A 22,027-nucleotide genomic window follows, 5' to 3' on the forward strand; every position below is an offset into this window, starting at 1 on the left:
AAGTTGGAATCATCTAGAATGTCATTGTATGCTGTAACATTAAGATTTCCCTTCACTGGAACTAAGGGGCGTAGCTCAAACCATGAAAGACAGCCCCAGACCATTCTTCCTCCTCCACCAAACTTTCCAGTTGGCACTATGCATTGGGGCAGGTAACGTTCTCCTGGCATCCTCCAAACTAGATTCGTCCGTCGGACTACCAGATGGTAAAGCGTGATTCATCACTCCAGAGAACGTGTTTCCACTGCTCCAGAGTCCAATGGCGGCGAGCTTTACACCACTCCAGCCGACGCTTGGCATTGCACATGGTGACTTTAGGCTTGTGTGCGGCTGCTCGGCCATGGAAACCCATTTCATGAAGCTCCCGACAAACAGTTCTCGTGCTGACATTGCTTTCAGAGGCAATTTGGAACTCGCAGTGAGTTTTGCAACCGAGGACAGACGATTTTTATGCGCTACAGCACTCGGAGGTCCCGTTCTGTGAGCTTGTTTGGCCTACCACTTCACGGCTGAGCCATTGTTGCTCCTAGACGTTTCCACTTCACAATAACAGCACTTACAGTTGACCGGGGCAGCTCTAGCAGGGCAGAAATTTGACGATCTAACTTGTTGGAAAGGTGGCATCCTATGACAGTGCCACGTTGAAAGTCACTGAGCTCTTCAGTAAGGCCATTCTACTGCCAATGTTTGTCTGTGGAGATTGCATGGCTGTGTGCTCAATTGTATACACCTGTCAGCAACGGGTGGCTGAAATAGCCAAATCCACTAATTTGAAGGGGTGTCCACATTCTGACTAGCTCTAGTTGGTCTCCACCACAGTAATACTAAGACACAAAATAGGTTGACAAACTGTAGGACAAAGTCATTTTAATGAGAAAACAATAAGCTATATAAAAGTTTGCACAACTGTGATTTTTCAATCGTTCATAGAGTAATATATTTGCACGACAATTCTCAAACTGAGACCATTTGTTTACAGTGCATATGTAATGTGTGTTCATCTTTTAACTGTCAGATGAACAACTGATATGACAGGCTTGTTTAAGATTAGCCAACTATTGTTGGACACTGCACAGGGTTAGAAGTCCTTTTGAAGATCTGAAAAGAAATTGAGAAAAAAGGCCATGATCATCAAATCTTTTAGATCTGAATTTTCATACTAACAATTGTATTCCTCCACTAAGGACTTAAATTACACTCACCACTGTTTTTAAGAAGCTCCCCTTTTCTTGAGCGAGCCATCCCTTCCAAGAATTGATCAAACAGTTTCACATACTTCGCCAAGCTTGTTCGTTTGTAGTCTGTGGAACCAATAAGCTTTTGTTAGTCAATTCAACGTGCAATGAACAAATGCATATCAGATCCCTTGGCTCCCTTAGTAATGAATTGCACTTGTCTCTTTGAATACCTCTTATCTTCCGCCGCTCTCCTGCTTCTTTTTCATTCTCATTCTCCTTGGTGTCCTCCTGCTCCTCTTCGGTCTTGGGCTGATCCAGCTCCTCACAGATCAGACTACAGGGAGATACAATAACAGGATCGGTAAGAATACCAACTGAGAACCCTAGGGACGCCACACATTCAAACTTTGTGTTTAGCGCTTTGGGAATAAATGTTTTGAAAATCTGTAAAGCTCTTTACAAACTTCTTATTACAGTGGGGGGAAAAAGTATTTAGTCAGCCACCAATTGTGCAAGTTCTCCCACTTAAAAAGATGAGAGAGGCCTGTAATTTTCATCATAGGTACACGTCAACTATGACAGACAAAATGAGAAAAAAATTCCAGAAAATCACATTGTAGGATTTTTAATGAATTTATTTGCAAATTATGGTGGAAAATAAGTATTTGGTCAATAACAAAAGTTTCTCAATACTTTGTTATATACCCTTTGTTGGTAATGACACAGGTCAAACGTTTTCTGTAAGTCTTCACAAGGTTTTCACACACTGTTGCTGGTATTTTGGCCCATTCCTCCATGCAGATCTCCTCTAGAGCAGTGATGTTTTGGGGCTGTCGCTGGGCAACACGGACTTTCAACTCCCTCCAAAGATTTTCTATGGGGTTGAGATCTGGAGACTGGCTAGGCCACTCCAGGACCTTGAAATGCTTCTTACGAAGCCACTCCTTCGTTGCCCGGGCGGTGTGTTTGGGATCATTGTCATGCTGAAAGACCCAGCCACGTTTCATCTTCAATGCCCTTGCTGATGGAAGGAGGTTTTCACTCAAAATCTCACGATACATGGCCCCATTCATTCTTTCCTTTACACGGATCAGTCGTCCTGGTCCCTTTGCAGAAAAAACAGCCCCAAAGCATGATGTTTCCACCCCCCATGCTTCACAGTAGGTATGGTGTTCTTTGGATGCAACTCAGCATTCTTTGTCCTCCAAACACGACGAGTTGAGTTTTTACCAAAAAGTTCTATTTTGGTTTCATCTGACCATATGACATTCTCCCAATCCTCTTCTGGATCATCCAAATGCACTCTAGCAAACTTCAGACGGGCCTGGACATGTACTGGCTTAAGCAGGGGGACACGTCTGGCACTGCAGAATTTGAGTCCCTGGCGGCGTAGTGTGTTACTGATGGTAGGCGTTGTTACTTTGGTCCCAGCTCTCTGCAGGTCATTCACTAGGCCCCCCCCGTGTGGTTCTGGGATTTTTGCTCACCGTTCTTGTGATCATTTTGACCCCACGGGGTGAGATCTTGCGTGGAGCCCCAGATCGAGGGAGATTATCAGTGGTCTTGTATGTCTTCCATTTCCTAATAATTGCTCCCACAGTTGATTTCTTCAAACAAAGCTGCTTACCTATTGCAGATTCAGTCTTCCCAGCCTGGTGCAGGTCTACAATTTTGTTTCTGGTGTCCTTTGACAGCTCTTTGGTCTTGGCCATAGTGGAGTTTGGAGTGTGACTGTTTGAGGTTGTGGACAGGTGTCTTTTATACTGATAACAAGTTCAAACAGGTGACATTAATAGAGGTAACGAGTGGAGGACAGAGGAGCCTCTTAAAGAAGAAGTTACAGGTCTGTGAGAGCCAGAAATCTTGCTTGTTTGTAGGTGACCAAATACTTATTTTCCACCATAATTTGCAAATAAATTCATAAAAAATCCTACAATGTGATTTTCTGGATTTTTTCTCTCAATCTGTCTGTCATAGTTGACGTGTACCTATGATGATAATTACAGGCCTCTCTCATCTTTTTAAGTGGGAGAACTTGCACAATTGGTGGCTGACTAAATACTTTTTTTCCCCACTGTATGACAAACTGACTGAGGAGGACTTACCTGATAGTGGGCACATCAAAGGGGTCAAACTGATCCAGTTCTCTCAGGTCAATAGGAACAGAGATCCGCCCTGTGGGGAAGTAAGGAACATAGGGAGGAAAGGTGTTGAGTGTTGGGCTAATGACATCCAAACATTATCTCCCTCAGTTGGATGAGAAGCATCCTTTGACTGTTTCTCTCACAGGCAACATTTGGGTTAAATGTCTATCATGGTTCAATGTGTTAGTCTTGCACTTCAATTAGTTTCTTATGGAGCCAGATAGCTGCCAAAAGGTTCAACATACGTATCATTAGGATCGTAAGAATAGCCATGCGTGAAACATGAAACGTAAACGTGAAATTTCATCTGTGAACATACAAACACCATGTTACGATTACAGACTAATATTTTAGGCTTGAACAAATATTGTGTTGCAATTCTGACGTTCAATAATACCTTTCAGAGTTTCATCTCACCAACAAACAAAAAAACTTACACTAAACGGCCTGTGATGAGTGCTACGCAAACGAGCCTAAAACAGTATAAAATAAATGGAAGTCAGGGAAACCGGAAAGAGGTGTCCTGCATGTTTTCAAGTTAAAAGTCTCCATTCTCTATTACTCCTCAGTTGAGTTTACTTCACATTTTAGTTAGCTAATGTAATGGATTTGTTTACCAGCGCAAGTCTAGATAGCACTAGCTGTATAATGCCTACAATAGTGAAGTTTCAGTCTGCTAGGTGTATCTCTACAGCATGGGCATATCTCTGGGTGACGTGGACATCCCCATGTATGCACCTTATCAAAATATGACTAATTTAATATTGCACCATCCCATTCTCTGGGCTCTGTCTGCAATCATAACCAGTAGCATATACCAGGAATAATGAAACATATAATTATTTTTTGTATTTTATTTTACCTTTATTTGACTAGGCAAGTCAAATTCTTATTTACAATGACGGCCTACACCGGCCAAACCCGGACGACGCTGGGCCAATTGTGCACCGCCCTATGGGACTCCCAATCACGGCCGGTTGTGATACAGCCTGGAATCGAACCAGGGGTTCTGTAGTGACGCCTCAAGCACTGAGATGCAGTGCCTTAGACCACTGCGCCACTCGGGATGTTTGGTGAATCTATAAATTATGTATGACCACTGGAGTCTTTGCCACTAATTTTTTATTTTTTTTTATTGAATATTCTGACATTTATTTAATCACTCAAAATCTTGCCAAAGCATATTCTATAGGAGGGGTCAATATGAATTTTTAAAAAATTGACATGATTTACACTACCGTTCAAAAGTTTGGGGTCACTTAGAAATGTCCTGGTTTTCGAAAGAAAAGCAATTTTGTTGTCCATTAAAATAACATCAAATTTATCAGAAATACAGTGTAGACATTGTTAATGTTGTAAATGGCTATTGTAGCTGGAAATGGCTGATTTTTTATGGAATATCTACATAGGCGTACAGAGGCCCATTATCAGCAACCATCAGTCCTGTGTTCCAATGGCACATTGTGTTTGCTAATCCAAGTTTATTATTTTAAAAGGCTAATTGATCATTAGAAAACCCTTTTGCAATTATGTTAGCACAGCTGAAAACTGTTGTACTGATTAAAGAAGCAATAAAACGGGCCTTCTTGAGACTAGTTGAGTATCTGGAGCATCAGCAATTGTGGGTTCGATTACAGGCTCAAAATGGCCAGAAACAAATAACTTTATTCTGAAACTCGTCAGTCTATTCTTGTTATGAGAAATGAAGGCTATTCCATGCGAGAAATTGCCAAGAAACTGAAGATCTCGTACAACGCTGTGTACTACTCCCTTCACAGAACAGCGCAAACTGTCTCTAACCAGAATAGAAAGAGGAGTGGGAGGCCACGGTGCACAACTGAGCAAGAGGACAAATACATTATAGAGTGTCTAGTTTGAGAAACAGGTGCCTCACACGTCCTCAACAGCTTCATTAAATAGTACCCGCAAAACAGTACCCGCTTCTTCTTTGCAACTCTGCCTAGAAGGTCAGCATCCTGGAGTCGCCTCTTCACTGTTGACGTTGAGACTGGTGTTTTGCGGGTACTATTTAATGAAGCTGCCAGTTTAGGACGTGTGAGGCACCATTTCTCAAACTAGACACTCTATAATGTATTGTCCTCTTGCTCAGTTGTGCACCGTGGTCTCCCACTCCTCTTTCTATTCTGGTTAGAGCCAGTTTGCGCTGTTCTGTGAAGGGAGTAGTACACAGCGTTGTACGAGATCTTCAGTTTCTTGGCAATTTCTCGCATGGAATAGCCTTCATTTCTCAGAACAAGAATAGACTGACGAGTTTCAGAATAAAGTTATTTGTTTCTGGCCATTTTGAGCCTGAATCGGGTAATGAACATATGGACTTTGAGATTAACATGGGAGAGGTTAAATGTAGGCTAAGTCTGGTATAAGCTTATTCCCACAATTTACAATAACTCTGTTCGCAGTGGTCTTAGGTAGTCTCCATATAGGCTATTCCCTCCATCGCGACACTGCTGCCCAGTTGAAGAGCTTGTGATCTCCATGCAGCACCACAGCACCATGCGCCTTCGGAAACGCATCCCTCAGCCTCAGAAGATGCCCTTCTGGAGGCATGCAGCCAGAGTCATGTGTGTATTCAAAATTATCTAAATTCTCCAAAGTTCTTCAGCCTATCACTTTAATAATTCAGTATTTAATGTAGGCCTATCCAAATAAAAGAAATAGGCCTTCAACTTGTAGGCATTGCAATTTAGGCTATCATTTTGGGTACTGGTGTCTCCTGGAAATATTTTAGAACTCTGTGTTTTATAACTGTTTTTATTATAGGCCACCACTTAAAAAGAGATCCTAGCTCACAGGCCTCTAAATATAGCCTCTAAATATTTTTTTTACAAAAGCACATGCAGTGGCTGATAGGGAAAACAGATCTGGCAATAAGAATAGGCTATAGATAGTCTTGACCATTTGGGACCCCTTGGCTATTTAGCTCAGGACAGGTTATAGCCAAGACTTAATCAATATTTTGTTTTGTCTCATTTATTGATATGGATATAGCCTCTGCGTGATGGGTTTGTGCAACGCAAATGGCTATAACAAGTCTACATACAGAGTGGAATTCAAAATGGCTAATATAATGCCTACAGTTCGTGCTCCCAAATACTGGAAAAAGTGTGATTCATTAGGTTACATGATCACCACAGTAGCCCCACACGGCTATACAAATACATTATGCAATTATTTGGCCATTAAATAACACACAACAGCATGGCATATTTAGATAGTGGAATAGGCCTAGCCTAAATCATATTTACTTTCTATTTTGCAGCTCAGGCGGTTATTCTAGACAAGGCTTTTCTGTGTCTTTATAGTATAATTATCACACAAGTAATTTGCTGAAGGCCCAAGCCTATACTACGCCATCTACTGGTATAATGTTGTTACCGAACGCCGTTCTAAAACAAGCTCTAGACTTTTATTTTGGAAATGAAACCGGAAGCTGCAAAGCAACTCTCAACATCTGGGCTAGAGTTGCTTGATTGACTAGCTAACTTCAACTAGCTACGTTCGGTTCATGTCCTTTGCAGATGCCACATTCCTGACAAAAGTTTGTACATATAAAAAAGATATGTAACCGAGTAAAGGGAGCCGCAAATTAAGAATTGAATGTGTAAATGTTCATTCATAGTCGTAACATAGGGTTTGTACGTTTACAGATCTAATTTAACGGTTACGTTTCATGTTTCACGCATTGCTTTTCTTATGATCCTAATAATTTACATATGTATTTTCTTACGATCCTAACGATACGTGCGTTCAACCTTTTGGCAGCTATCTGGCTCCATAGTTTCTCCTCACCTGTTTTGGGATGGACGCTGAAGGGGCTCTTCAGCAAGTGGTTGACTCCTTTACTGACGTTAACATCGAGACGAGGGTAACAGTACTGAAGCATGATCTCCAACTCAAAGTAGTGGCCCTTCTTGGCAGTCGTCTGGTTGAAGAAAGTAGTTTTCATAAGTGCATGCTTGGCTGCCATTGACATCACATTGTTATATTTTGTTCTAACAGGGCTTATGTCAATCTTTATTGCAGTGTTGTGTGAGCATGGCCACCTACGCGTTTGTCTTGGGCCATATTCTTGAGTGTGCGCCAGCGCTTCTCAGGGTTCTTTTCAGTCTGGAAGTCCTGCAGCAGCTTCTTTCTGACATGTAAAGTTTCAGTTAAGGATAGGCATGTTCTAGCGTGTTCTCCCTCAACATGTAACGATATATCACAAAACCTGCTAAACTGTGACATATAGAACATTGTGTGTGTGTGTACTGTACACGTGTAGCCATGTACACTCAGTGGCCAGTTTATTAGGTACACCCATCTAGTACGGGGTCAGACACCCCTTTGCCTCCAGAACAGCCTGCATTTTTGGGGGCATGGAAACATTTCTCAATTGGTATCAAGGTACCTAACGTGTTCCAGGAAAACATTCCCCACAACATTACACCACCGCCCCCAGCCTGTACCATTGACACCAGGCAGGATGGAGCCATGGACTCATGCTGCTTACGCCAAATCCTGACTGTGCCATCAGCATGACGCAACAGGAACCGGGATTTGTCAGACCAGGCGATGTTTTTCCACTCAATTGTCCTGTGTTGGTGATTGAGTGCCCACTGGAGCCACTTCATCTTGTTTTTAGCTGATAGGAGTGGAATCCGGTGTGGTCGTCTGCTGCAACAGCCCATCTCTGACAAGAATTGACGAGTTGTACGTTCCGAGATGCCGTTCTGCACACCACTGTTGTACTGCGCCATTATTTGCCTGTTTGTGGCCCGCCTGTTAGCTTGCACGATTATTGCCACACTCTTTCGACCTCATCAACAAGCTGTTTTCGCCCACAGGACTGCCGCTGACTGGATGTTTTTTGTTTGTTGCACCTAGGGCTGTGGCGGTCATGAAATTGTCAGTCAGTGATTGTCATTCAAATAACTGCCGGTCTTACGGTAACCGTTAATTAACAAAGATGTTTAGAATCTCCAGCTTCGATGCATAGCCTACAAGCCACTGATGTGGACCTTTGGAACATCTACATTTCTAAAAGTCTTAATAAATCCATTCAATATAGCCTACACCATCACAATAAATTCATAATTTATTTTAGACAGGTCTAAAGAAACATGTTATGAAGAAAATGTAGCCTATTTTAGAGGTGGGGTGGGGGTTGGAGGTCAACTGCTAATTTGTATATATTTTTTTAATTCTGATTTTTCAGGGGGTGCTGCAGCACCCTCCGCACCCTTACTTCCTGAGGCTATGGTAAGAACAATACAATTGAACATAGCTGAATAAAATAGAAAGGATATTTTTCCCCAAACGATTTTAGGGAGTGCGCACATGCGGCTATTCTGTGTTGAGAGGTTAACAAAGAAACAGGTCCTCCTATATGCTTACTCTAGTTAATTATGCAACTTTAGTTGTGATACAAACATTAGGCTATATGTTTGATTCCTAATACATTCTAAGACTGCATAATAAGAAATGACTCAAGTAAAAGTGAAAGTCACCCACTAAAATACTACTTGAGTAAAAGTCTAAAAGTATTTGGTTTTATACTGAACAAAAATATAAACGCAACATGTAAAGTGTTGGTCCCATGAGCTGAAATAAAATATCCCAGAAATGTTCCATACGAACAAAAAGCTTATTTAGCTAAAATGTTGTGTTCAAATTTGTTTACATCTCTGTTACTGAGCATTTCTCCTTTGCCAAGATAATCAATCCACCTGACAGGTGGGCATATCAAGAAGTTGATTCAACAGCATGATCATTACACAGGTGCACCTTCTGCTGGGGACAATAAAAGGCCACTCTAAAATGTGCAGTTTTGTCACACAACACAATGCCACAGATGTCTCAAGTTTTGAGGGAGCGTGCAATTGGCATACTGACTGCAGGAATGTCCACCAGAGCTGTTGCCAGAGATTTAATGTTAATTTCTCTACCATAAGCCACCTCCAACGTCATTTTAGACCATGTGTAACCACGCCAGCCCAGGACCTCCACAGCCGGCTTCTTCACCTGCGGGATTGTCTGAGGAGGAGTGCTGAGGAGTATTTCTGTCTGTAATAAAGCCCTTTTATGGGGAAAAACTATTTCTGATTGGCTGGGCCTGGCTCCCAAGTGGGTGGGCCTATGCCCTCCCAGATCCACCCATGGCTGCGCCCCTGGCCATTCATGTGAAATCCATAGATTAGGGCCTAATGAATTTATTGAAATTGACTCATGTCCTTATATGAACTGTAACTCAGCAAAATCTTTGAAATTGTTGCACGTTGCGTTTATATTTTTGTTCAGTATATAAATAGTAAAGTACAGATACCCAAAAAAACTACTTTAGTACTTTCAACTATTTTTACTTAATTACTTTCCACCACTGCCTATAGGCTACGTTTGGCGTTATTTGGCCACTTCAGTTGTGATATAAACCTTAGCAAAACATATAGGCCTATGGGCTAGGCTACATGGTGCATGAGACTATGATTTGAATAAGTCGCAGAAAAAACCATGCACTTTGCATCATTCACAAGTGATAATATGCTCACCATTCAGACTATTCTCAATTTAATCTCGTCTTTACATATGCTAAATAATATGTGTGAAATTAGTTTTGATTTAGAATGGGCCATTATCATGCACCTGTCGGAACAGGGGCAGGGGGAAAAAAAGACGTCATCCGTATGCACTTGAATAGTAAATGGAGGACGCTTTTCCCGCAGTTAATTTTCATGCCAGCCAGGTAGGCTACTCCGGTTGTAAAGCGCTATGGAAAGTTGAGAAATAAATATAGTAGGCCTATTTTTAATAGAGGTCATCAAAACTCTGTTTTCTAACGCAATTGCATAGCCTATAGAAATGTTGCGCAACAGGAACACATTTAATTCCCTGCATCAACCAGCAATGAGGAGCTGGCTCTCGCTGCGCAACAGGTGATCCTATTCCGCTCAAACTCTGAATGCCAGGGCTCTCATTAAATGTTTGATTTGATTTTCGATTTGATTTGCATTGATGTCAGCGTGATTAGAGGGACAATAGAGCGCTGAGTACCAGCCATTAGCGACTGGTCATTAGCAAGTTTGGTAGGCTGCTAATGACCATCAGAGGCATCAGAGTGCAGGTTTAGATAAGCCTAGTTACTGTGACTCAACGGTCACATGGAATTTGACTGCGGTCATGACTCCTGACTGCCAGTGTGGCGATCTTAACAGCCCATTCTCGGTAAAGCCTAGACACTGACGTGCATGAGATACTGGAACCGGCACGCCTGGCACCGACGATCATACCGCGCTCAAAAGTCGCTTAGGTCACTCGTTTTGCCCATTCTAACGTTCAATCGAACAGTAACTGAAAACCTCAATGCCTGTCTGCCAGCTTTATATAGCAAGCCACAGCTCCGTGACTCACTGTCTATTTTCGTGAACTGGGTGGAGTACCTAATAAACTGGCCACTGAGTGCATGTACTGTATGCATGTCAAATTTCATAGTGTCATATAATGAAAAGAGGCAGAGAGGAAAAGGATATCTTCAGGCAAAATGGCCAGCACTTTGTCTACAGCCTCTTTGCTACCCAGTATGTCCTGTCCCAGCAGAGCATACTGGGGGAAGTAGCGCTCCACCACCGCCAGGGATTCCCTGGAGGGGAGACAGGGGTTAGAGGTAAACTGGTCAGTCAAAATTCAACATGATTCTGCCCTTTAACAGTTAGACAACACCTCAAACTAATGGTCCTTTTCTCAGCTACTAGAACCCACAACAGCTAACAAGGATAACAAGTATGGCTCTGTAACTTGATCTTACGTGATGAATGGATGAATTGGGTCTGACAGCACAACTTTCCTCACCGTGTCTTCTCCACCCTGAAGAACAGAAAAAGATTCAATAATCACCATATCAATCTACTCCAGGCTACTGATTTACATATACATAATTTGTGTGTGAAATAATTTTCAGTGTTGATGTTGAACGTATCACGTTAGCATTTCTTTACACTCAGCACTTCTTGACTCAAATGAACAGAAGTCGAAAAATGTAAGGCTCCCGCATCACTTCTATCAACTATTGCATGTGATTTTGAGTCTACTGCTCCATTCAAATATAGCCAAGAAGAGAATAACCCTTGATTGTTGGAAGCCTCTTTTAGCCTCGAGTGGGTTATGATGTCATGAGAGGTGGTCTTACCTTGACAAGACTCAGGTACTCTGCCACAGCGGAGCGCGCCGCCACAGAGAGCTTCCGTGCAGCCTCGTCACACACCCAGCAATGCACCCCTCTCCTGCCCGAGTACACCCACAGGCAGTGCCGGAAACCAAAGTCATCTGGAGCACCCCAGAAAAAAGTCAACAAACACAGGTAACAATGAAAATTAATCATCAGATCATTTTGTAAAATGACCAATAAAAAGATAGGTTCAAGTCAAGAGCTCATTTTTAATCCTGTGAGAATTAACCGTTTTTCTGACTCACCTCGAAGGGCCCGGTCCAATATATGGATGGCAATGGTCATCAGAGTCCAGCACTTAGGGCATATGTCTGCACCACTACAAGACAAGACAAAACAGCTGATGAACGGTCTCACATCCCCAACAGAACTTAAAAAGGCACCATCCGAGAATTATAATCTGTTGTACATTCAAACATACTCCACAACTTTAAAATAGTAAAGATGGTTGAAAGACACTTTCTGGCAAATTTGATCAAGTACCTGCAACAGCTTCTGACGTCATCATAGTCTGTCATATCAATATCAAACACCAGCTCCTTCTCCAGAGCCTGGAAGGATCCAGACTTGACTGTGTTGTGCTGATTGGGCTGAAGGTGACAGAAGAAGATAAATAGAATGGTCACTTGAGGGACAATGGAGAGGTGTGTGTGAGAGAGAGAGAGAGGAAGAAGAAAGAAAGCAAGAGTATGTGTGTAAGTGGTGGTCAGATCCAGAAAGTGAGTAATGGAACCCCACCCTATGACTGTAGACTGCTCCGATGTCAATCTTGTACGGGTTCATCTTCTGCATCTCCTTCTCCAGCTCGTTCTGTGTGCTGAACGACTGATATCGTACGTAGATGTCATCCTTCAACGTGAAGGAGAACTCTCGATTCTGGAAGTAGTTCTTTGTCACTGAGGGGTTGCAAAATAAGTTGTCCTCAATCATTAAACTTGACTGGTTGTGAACTAGCTAGCAAGTAGATGTGTGTTGTTGGAGGGGCAAACTTTTTCAATCAAAACATGCCAGAGGCATGGGGCACATAATGACTTCTGTCTGTAAAGCTGTCGAAATCATTACATGCCCTATACTGTTGAAAATTTGACACAAAATATCCAAGAGTAAAGTAGTGAGGGGATTCTATTAATCTGGCCCGGGTGACTGGGTAGGCGTGTTCGGGTGAAAGTTGATTGCATTCGTTTTGGAAGGTGCCCTGTTCAAAGCCAACTGCGAACTCGGCTCAAAACAAAAGTGATGTAATTAAGCACGTGAAGTAATGAGTAGGATTCTGTGTTCACATGCATAAGGGATTCCTTTTGATAAAAACGCTTTATCTGACTCCCCAATGAAAAGTAGTTTGAAAATTCAAACATACACTACCTGTCAAAAGTTTTAGAACACCTACTCCTTCAATGGTTTTTCTTTATTTTGTATATTTTCAACATTGTAAAATAATAGTGAAGACATCAAAACTATGAAAGAACACATATGGAATCATGTAGTAACGAAAAAAGTGTTAAACAAATCCAAATAGGCTATATTTTACATTTGAGATTCTTAAAATAGCCACCCTTTGCCTTGATGACAGCTTTGCACACTCTTGGCATTCTCTCAACCAGCTTCACCTGGAATACTTTTCCAACAGTCTTGAAGGAGTTTCCACATATGCTGAGCACTTGTTGGCTGCTTTTCCTTCACTCTGCCGTCCGACTCATCCCAAACCATCTCAATTTGGTTGAGGTCGGGGGATTGTGGAGGTCAGGTCATCTGATGCAGCACTCCATCACTCTCCTTCTCTGGGTCTTCCATTCCTGTGGCGGTCCTCATGAGAGCCAGTTTCATCATAGCGCTTGATGGTTTTTGCGACTGCACTTCAAGAAACGTTCAAAGTTCTTGAAGTTTTCCGGATTGACTGACCATGAGTGTGCAAAGCTGTCATCTAGGCAAAGGGTGGCTATTTGAAGAATCTCAAATATAAAATATATTGATTTGTTTAACACTTCTTTGGTTACTTCATGATTCCATATGGTGTTATTCCATAGTTTTGATGTCTTCACTATTATTCTACAATGTAGAAAATAGTAAAAATAAAGAAAAACCCTTGAATGAGTAGGTGTTTGGTAGTGTACATGAGAGAAGTGAAATTATTCCTTAGTTGTTAATTTTCTCGAAATCTAAAGGCACAACCTAGATTCGAGCCAATGTCTTAAGTAGTTCAACATGTTATTACTCCAACGTCGTGAAAGTGACACGTTTTAATTTTAGTCAAAAACAACTTGTCTTTATAATCGAAGGAGTGCCTTTGATTTGACGACCTGCACATGCACAGTTCTGCGTTAGACTACCGTTAGACCCGATGACGTGTTTCTACGTGTGAGCTTATCTAGCCAAAGTCGCCATGACATCGCCTACAAGTGTGATCGGGGAGTTCTATTGGAGAAGCAGTTTTAGGAGTCGTAAGTAGCTGCATCGCTGGAGTGACTCTTATAATGGGCGTGTTGAGAGAAGTGGGAGGATGGGGAGCAATGGGTTTAAGACATGGGAAGAGCAGTGCCAATTGGGCTGATTTGTTGGCACTCAAGACCGTTTTGGGGGCTGTTTTGGCCATTGTGTTTCAAACTTTCAGTGAGTGTTCTTCGGCAGAGATGGTGGTAGGTATTTCAGCTGACGTAACATTTTGCTATTCACTTAGAGCTCTGTATTTGGTGTAACGTTAGCTAGCTACCAGTATCTACGTTCTTCATAGATGTAGCTAACTACTAGGATTTTAATGATGTGTAACAAACGTTACTGTTAGGTTAGCTATCTTGATATACAGTTAACGTAACGTTAGCCTGTTAAAGAAGCTAGCTAGCTAACGACAGCAGCTAAGTCTTAGCTAACGCATTAATTCATTTTTCATCACCAACAACGTCACCTTGTTGGTCCTTGTTCTATGTTTACCCCTGGTTATCAACTAATCTAGCTAACTAGCTAGCTAATTTACTAAAGTATTCGTCACTTATGTTTGTGTTTGACAGCATACCACTGTGAGAAAAGGCACCGATGGCCTTAAAGATTTAGTCCCGTGCACGAAGTGCAAGTTACATCACTGCCCCCTCTGCCAGCCCTCTAGATACAAACCAAGAGACTATGCGGGTGTGTGGGCACGCATGGAGTCACACAGATTGAATGCTGTGCAGCATAGAGGTAAAAAGCACATGCAGTGCATTCGGAAAGTATTCAGACCCCTTGACTTTTTCCATATTCTTTTACGTTACAGCCTTATTCTACAATGGATTAAATCAATAAAAAACCTCAATCTACACACAATACCCCATAATGACAGAGCAAAAACAGGTTTTTAGAAATTGTATTAAAAATAAAAACAGAAATACCTTATTTACATAAATATTTAGACCCTTTGCTAGGAGACTCGAAATTGAGCTCAGGTGCATCCTGTTTCCATTGATCATCCTTGAGATGTTTCTACAACTTGATTAGAGCCCATCTGTGGAAAATAAAATTGCGTGGACATGATTTGGAAAGGCACACACCTGTCTATATAAAAAGGTCCCACAGTTGACAGTGCATGTCAGAGCAAAAACCAAGCCATGAGGTTGAAGGAATTGTCCGTAGAGCTCCGAAACAGGATTGTGTTGACGCACAGATCTGGGGAAGTGTACCAAAGAATTTCTGCAGCATTGAAGATCCCCAAGAACACAGTGGCCTAAATCATTCTTAAATGGAAGAAATTTGGAACCACCAAGACTCTTCCTAGAGCTTGGTCAGGGAGGTGACCGATGCCCACTCTGACAGAGCTCCAGAGTTCCTCTGTGGAACCTTCCAGAAGGACAACCATCTCTGCAGCACTCCACCAATTAGGCCTTTATGGTAGAGTGGCCAGACGGAAGCCATTCCTCAGTAAAAGGCACGACAGCCCGCTTGGAGTTTGCCAAAATGCACCTAAAGGACTCTCAGACCATGAGAAACAAGATTCTCTGGTCTGATGAAACCAAGATTGAACTCTTTGGCCTGAATGCCAAGCGTCATGTCTGGAGGAAACCTGGCACCATCCCTCTGGTGAAGCATGGTGGTGGCAGCATCATGCTGTGGGGATGTTTTTCAGCGGCAGGGACTGGGAGACTAGTCAGGATCGAGGGAAAGATGAACGGCGCAAAGTACAGAGAGATCATTGATGAAAACCTGCTCCAGAGCGCTCAGGACCTCAGACTGGGTCGAAGGTTCACCTTCCAACAGGACAACGACCCTAAGCACACAGCCAAGACAACACAGGAGTGCTTCGGGACAAGTGTCCGAATGTCCTTGAGTGGCCCAGCCAGAGCCCGGACATGAACCTGATCCAACATCTCTGGAGAGACCTGAAAATAGTTGTGCAGCAACGCTCCCCATTCAACCTGACAGAGCTTGAGAGGCTCTGCAGAGAAGAATGGGAGAAACTCCCCATATACTGGTGTGCCAAGCTTGTAGCGTCATACCCAAGAATACTCTAGGCTGTAATCGCTGCCAAAGGCGCTTCAACAAAGTACTGAGTAAAGGGTCTAAATACTTATGTAAATGTGATATTTCAGTTCAGTATTTTTAATACATTTGCAAAAATTTCTAAAAATCTGTTTTTGCTTTGTCATTATGGGGTATTGTGTGTAGATTGATGAGGATTTGTATTTTATTTAATCCATTTTAGAATAAGGCTGTAACATAACAAAATGTGGAAAAAAGTCAAGGGGTCTGAATACTTTCCGAATGCACTGTAAATATTGCACATGGTCTCTCCCTACATATTGCTGTTTAGGAGTGCTTCTATCTGTTCAGATTACAATGAGAAACTGTTGCGTCTGCCTGAGGAGATAAGTTGAAACTGGGTGGAGTACATAGCAAAGATCTGAGATAATTTTATTTGGCTGTCCCATTGTTTGTTCACAACCATCATATTCATTGATGTCTGGACAATAATTTTAAAGTAACTGACAATTTCACAAACCAGGCTAAAATGCCATATAATAGAAATGTCTCTATAACAGTCTGGTAGAATAAGAGCATGACCTTGGGTTTGACTCCAAAAACCCTGAATCTACCCTGAGTAAAGTCCACATTATGAGGTGGTGGTAATCACGCCACTGCACAAACCGCTCAATCAATAGTATGTTATTTCTAAAGCCCTTTTTACATCAGGAGTTGTCATGAAGTGCTTATACAGATACCCTGCCTAAATCCCCCAAGAGCAAGCAAAGCATAGCGGCTTGGAAAAACTGCCTAGAAAGGCAGGAGCATAGGCCCTAGGGGAAAACCTAGAGAGGAGTGGCCATTTATCTTCTGGCTGTGCCTGGTTGAGATTTAAGAGTACACCTGGCCAATTAAGACCACATTTTTCTTCAAGGTGTTCAAACTCTCAGAAATGACAGCGTTTGATTTTGAGCATGTTAACACACTTTACAGTTTCAGTCAAACTTTATGTAGAAGTCGCTTTAATAACTCACATATTACCTCAATTACCTTGACTAACCGGTGCCCCAGCACATTGACTTGGTACAGGTACCCCCTGTATATATGAATGTTTAGTTCATTTCATTCCGATCTCCTTTGCATTATTGTAGCCTTTTTCTGTAGTCTGTCAACTATGTGTCTGTCTATCCCTGTTCTCTCCTCTCTGCACAGGCCATACAAACGCTTCACACCACGTGGCTGTTGCCACTCTAATCTGGTGGTCCCTGCTCGCACGACCCACGTGGAGTTCCAGGTCTCTGGCAGCCTCTGGAACTGCCGTTCTGCGGCCAACAAGGCAGAGTTCATCTCAGTCTATGCTACCCTCCAAGTCCCTCGACTTCTTGGCGCTGACGGAAACATGGATTACCACAGAAAACACTGCTACTCCTACTGCTCTTTCCTCGTCTGACCATGTGTTCTCGCATACCCGAGAGCATCTGGTCAGCGCGGCGGTGGCACAGGAATCCTCATCTCTCCCAAGTGGACTTTCTCTCTTTTTCCCCTGACCCATCTGTCTATCTCCTCATTTGAATTCCATGCTGTCACAGTCACTAGCCAATTCAAGCTTAACATCGCCCTCCAGGTTCCCTTGGAGAGTTCATCAATGAGCTTGACGCCTTGATAAGTTCCTTTCCTGAGGATGGCTCACCCCTCACAGTTCTGGGTGACTAACCTCCCTACGTCTGCCTCCTTCTTTCCACTCCTTTCCTCTTTTGACCTCACCCTCTCACCGTCCCCCCCTACTCACAAGGCAGGCAATACGCTTGACCTCATCTTTACTAGATGCTGTTCTTCTACTAATCTCACTGCAACTCCCCTCCAAGTCTCCGACCACTACTTTGTATCCTTTTCTCTCTCGTTCTCCTCCAACACTACTCACTCTGCCCCTACTCAGATGGTAATGTGCCCCTACTCCCGCTACTCTCTCCTCTTCCATCCTATCATCTCTTCCCTCTGCTAAATCCTTCTCCCTCCGATCTCCTGATTCTGCCTCCTCAACCCTCCTCTCCTCCCTTTCTGCATCTTTTGACTCTCTATATGGTCCTCTGTAGCTCAATTGGTAGAGCATGGCGCTTGTAACGCCAGGGTAGTGGGTTCGATCCCCGGGACCACACATACGTAAAAATGTATGCACACATGACTGTAAGTCGCTTTGGATAAAAGCGCCTGCTAAATGGCATATTATATATGTCCCCTATCCTCCCGGCCGGCTCGGTCCTCCCCTCCTGCTCTGTGGCTTGACGACTCATTGCGAGCTCACAGAAGAGGGCTCGGAGCAGCCGAGCGGAAATGGAGGAAAACTAGACTCCCTGGGGACCTGTCATCTTTTCACTCCCTCCTCTCTACATTCTCTTCCTCTGTTTCCGCTGCTAAAGCCACTTTCTACCACTCTAAATTTCAAGCCTCTGCCTCTAACCCTAGGAAGCTCTTTGCCACCTTCTCCCCCCTGCTGAATCCTCCTCCTCCTCCTCCCTCTCTGTGGATGACTTCGTCAACCATTTTGAAAAGAAGGTTGACGACATCCGATCCTCATTTATTAAGTCAAATGACACTGCTGGTCCTGCTCACACTACCCTACCCTATGCTTTGACTTCTTTCTCCCCTCTCTCACCAGATGAAATCTTGCGACTTGTGACAGCCGGCCGCCCAACAACCTGCCCGCTTGACCCTATCCCCTCCTCTCTTCTCCAGGCCATTTCCGGAGACCTTCTCCCTTACCTCACCTCGCTCATCAACTCATCCTTGACCGCTGGCCATGTCCCTTCTGTCTTAAAGAGAGCGAGAGTTGCAACCCTCCTCAAAAAACCTACACTTGATCCCTCTGATATCAACAACTACAGACCAGTATCCCTTCTTTCTTTTCTCTCCAAAACTCTTGAGCGTGCCGTCTCTAGCCAACTCTCATGCTATCTCTCTCAGAATGATCTTCTTGATCCAAACCTGTCAGGTTTCAAGACTGGTCATTCAACTGAGACTGCTCTTCTCTGTGTCACGGACGCTCTCCGCACTGCTAAAGCTAACTCTCTCTCCTCTGCTCTTATCCTTCTAGACCTATCCGCTGCCTTTGATACTGTGAACCATCAGATCCTCCTCTCCACCCTCTCCGAGTTGGGCATCTCCGGCGCTGCTCACTCTTGGATTGCGCCCTACCTGACAGGTCGCTCCTACCAGGTGGCGTGGCGAGAATCTGTCTCCGCACCACATGCTCTCACCACTGGTGTCCCCCAGGGCTCAGTTCTAGGCCCTCTCCTATTCTCTCTATACACCAAGTCCCTTGGCTCTGTCATATCCTCACATGGTCTCGCCTATCATTGCTACGCAGACGACACACAATTCATTTTCTCCTTTCCCCCTTCTGATAACCAGGTGGCGAATCGCATCTCTGCATGTCTGGCAGACATATCAGTGTGGATGTTGGATCACCACCTCAAGCTGAACCTCGGCAAGACGGAGCTGCTCTTCCTCCCGGGGAAGGACTGCCCGCTCCATGATCTCAACATCACGGTTGACAACTCCATTGTGTCCTCCTCCCAGAGTGCAAAGAACCTTGGCGTGACCCTGGACAACACCCTGTCGTTCTCCGCTAACATCAAAGCGGTGACCCGATCCTGCAGGTTCATGCTCTACAACATTCGCAGAGTACGACCCTACCTTACACAGAAAGCGGCACAGGTCCTAATCCAGGCACTTGTCATCTCCCGTCTGGATTACTGCAACTCGCTGTTGGCTGGGCTCCCTGCCTGTGCCATTAAACCCCTACAACTTATCCAGAACGCTGCAGCCCGTCTGGTGTTCAACCTTCCCAAGTTCACTCATGTCACCCCGCTCCTCCGCACACTCCACTGGCTTCCAGTTGAGGCTCGCATCTACTACAAGACCATGGTGCTTGCCTACGGAGCTGTGAGGGGAATGGCACCTCCTTACCTTCAGGCTCTGATCAGACCCTACACCCAAACGAGGGCACTACGTTCATCCACCTCTGGCCTGCTAGCTCCCCTACCTCTACGGAAGCACAGTTCCCGCTTAGCCCAGTCAAAGCTATTCGCTGCTCTGGCACCCCAATGGTGGAACAAGCTCCCCCACGACGCCAGGACAGCGGAGTCACTGACCACCTTCCGGAGACACTCAAAACCCTACCTGTTTAAGGAATACCTGGAATAGTATAAAGTAATCCTTCTACTTGCATGTGACAAATACAATTTGATTAGGTTAATTTGACAGTCTTTTCATAGAAGGCAACATAACGTATTATATTATGTTGCCTACAGTGGATTTACAGTGGATTTCTGGTAGGAGTCATATTGATGGATTTTATTGTTGACCTCATCTGTAAATATCGAACTTTTACTTTAATTTAGTTTCTAAGATAGGGGTTTGTTATTTGTGTTTCGTTAATGTTCAACTGACAGTATGATTCTATCAAGAGTAGATCGCGCCTTTTTAGCTCTCCCAGGCTGCAGTCCAAACACATTATTTTTACCCTCTCAGCCCTCGCACTAGCCACTTTAACTCGGGGGAATCCCTGTCGCAACCGGATGCAGTTTGATTGGTCCAAATCACAAGTGCAATTCACAAACATATTTCCAGCGACATAGGTGACAACCAACCGGTAGAGTTTATTCAACATTCTGACTAAAGGAACTGTTCGAGTGGGGAGAGAGAACTCCACACTCGGAAGCTGCTAGCTACTCACCTCCTCCATAGTTCAGCCACCGGTGGTATTGAGAGAAAGGGAAAAGTCGGCGGTAGTACAGGGGCAATAGGTCCGGTAGAGAGGCCTGGTCGTAATTAGCAGCTGTCATTTCTGAAGTTATTATGCAAATGTTTAGATTTAAGCCAAAATGTTGATCGCTGAATGTATGCACAGTTCTTTGTCTGACATTCGAGCGCGCGCGAAACTCTGAAAGTAGACCGGAATTCCCTTCTTCTTCTTCGGTGGGGTTTATCGGCGGTTGGCATCCAACTTTATGGTGCATTACCGTTACCTACTGTACTGGAGGGAGAAACTAAATCCTACCTGCCAGCCCCGTTTCTCTTAAAAAAAGATAACAAAATATGAGTATGTATCTAATGACGTTCTACTCAATATACTATTTAAACTAATTTCCTGTATCCACTTCTCCCTCATACTCGATCTCAACCTCTCTCTTTCCCTCTCATACTGCCCACACTGTATCAATACATGCTCCACTGTCTCTGTTTCCTGGCAACAATCACACTTTCCTGTTGGATGCTTTCCTATCACATTTAAAGTATTATTCAACCGGCTGTGTCCCACTCTTAATCTTGTAAAAAAAAATAGCCTCCTCTCTTCTGTCCCTTCCTGCTGTCCTCCCCGACTTTCCTCTGTAATTGAAATAAATGTCTGCCCTTAGTATCTCTATTCCACTGCTCCTGCCATCACTGCACCATCACTGTCCATATTAGGCTTTTTGCCTCAGCCTTGCTCATTAAACTACAACATTAACATCCCCACTACTAAGTGCTTGTTTAGCCAGTACAGTACTTCAACTGCCACGTTCCCCTCCACTCCCACATGGGCTGGGACCCAAGTAAATCTTATCTGTATACCCATCTGTCTAATCCTGCCATGGGTGTGTAGTACATCATAAAGCAGGTCTTGTCTGCTACATGAGCTAAAGGACTGCAGACTCATCAACACTGCACATGAATCAGAGCAAATAACTACTCTGTCTGGCTTGACTTCCTCCACCCACTGCAGGGACAACAGTATGGCCATCAGCTCTGCCGTATATACAGCCAGATTATCTGTAATATGTTTCCTGACTGCCACCCCACAATCCTACACTACAAATGCTGACCCAGTACGTCCTGTCCTTGGATCTTTTGAACCATCTGTGTAAATGGCCACAAAATCCTGATACACAGTATCCAGACGTTTATTAAACAAATCAGATGGATCAACACCCTCCCTATCTTTCCAACACCTCTAGATCAACTACTGGATGCAGGAGTACCCATGGTGTATTTACAGGAATAGCTACTGTTGGACTACA

At 43.7% G+C, this 22,027-nt stretch overlaps 1 protein-coding gene across 1 annotated transcript; it reads right to left on the minus strand.

Moving 5' to 3' along the window:
• Nucleotides 1–852: 852 nt before the first annotated feature.
• LOC121545439 (DNA primase small subunit) lies at nt 853–20,947 on the minus strand. Its single transcript, XM_041855971.2, has 13 exons — nt 20,704–20,947; nt 12,282–12,439; nt 12,027–12,133; nt 11,789–11,862; nt 11,505–11,641; nt 11,124–11,182; nt 10,849–10,958; nt 7,391–7,482; nt 7,133–7,265; nt 3,284–3,353; nt 1,409–1,512; nt 1,203–1,301; nt 853–1,098 (listed from the first exon to the last, which is right to left on the minus strand). The coding sequence occupies exons 1-13, from the start codon at nt 20,810–20,812 to the stop codon at nt 1,079–1,081; spliced, it is 1,272 nt and encodes a 423-aa protein (XP_041711905.1). The 5' UTR covers nt 20,813–20,947; the 3' UTR covers nt 853–1,078.
• Between the last annotated feature and the right edge of the window lie 1,080 nt (nt 20,948–22,027).

Source organism: Coregonus clupeaformis, unplaced genomic scaffold, assembly GCF_020615455.1.
Source record: "Coregonus clupeaformis isolate EN_2021a unplaced genomic scaffold, ASM2061545v1 scaf0012, whole genome shotgun sequence".
Classification (NCBI taxonomy): Eukaryota; Metazoa; Chordata; class Actinopteri; order Salmoniformes; family Salmonidae; genus Coregonus; species Coregonus clupeaformis.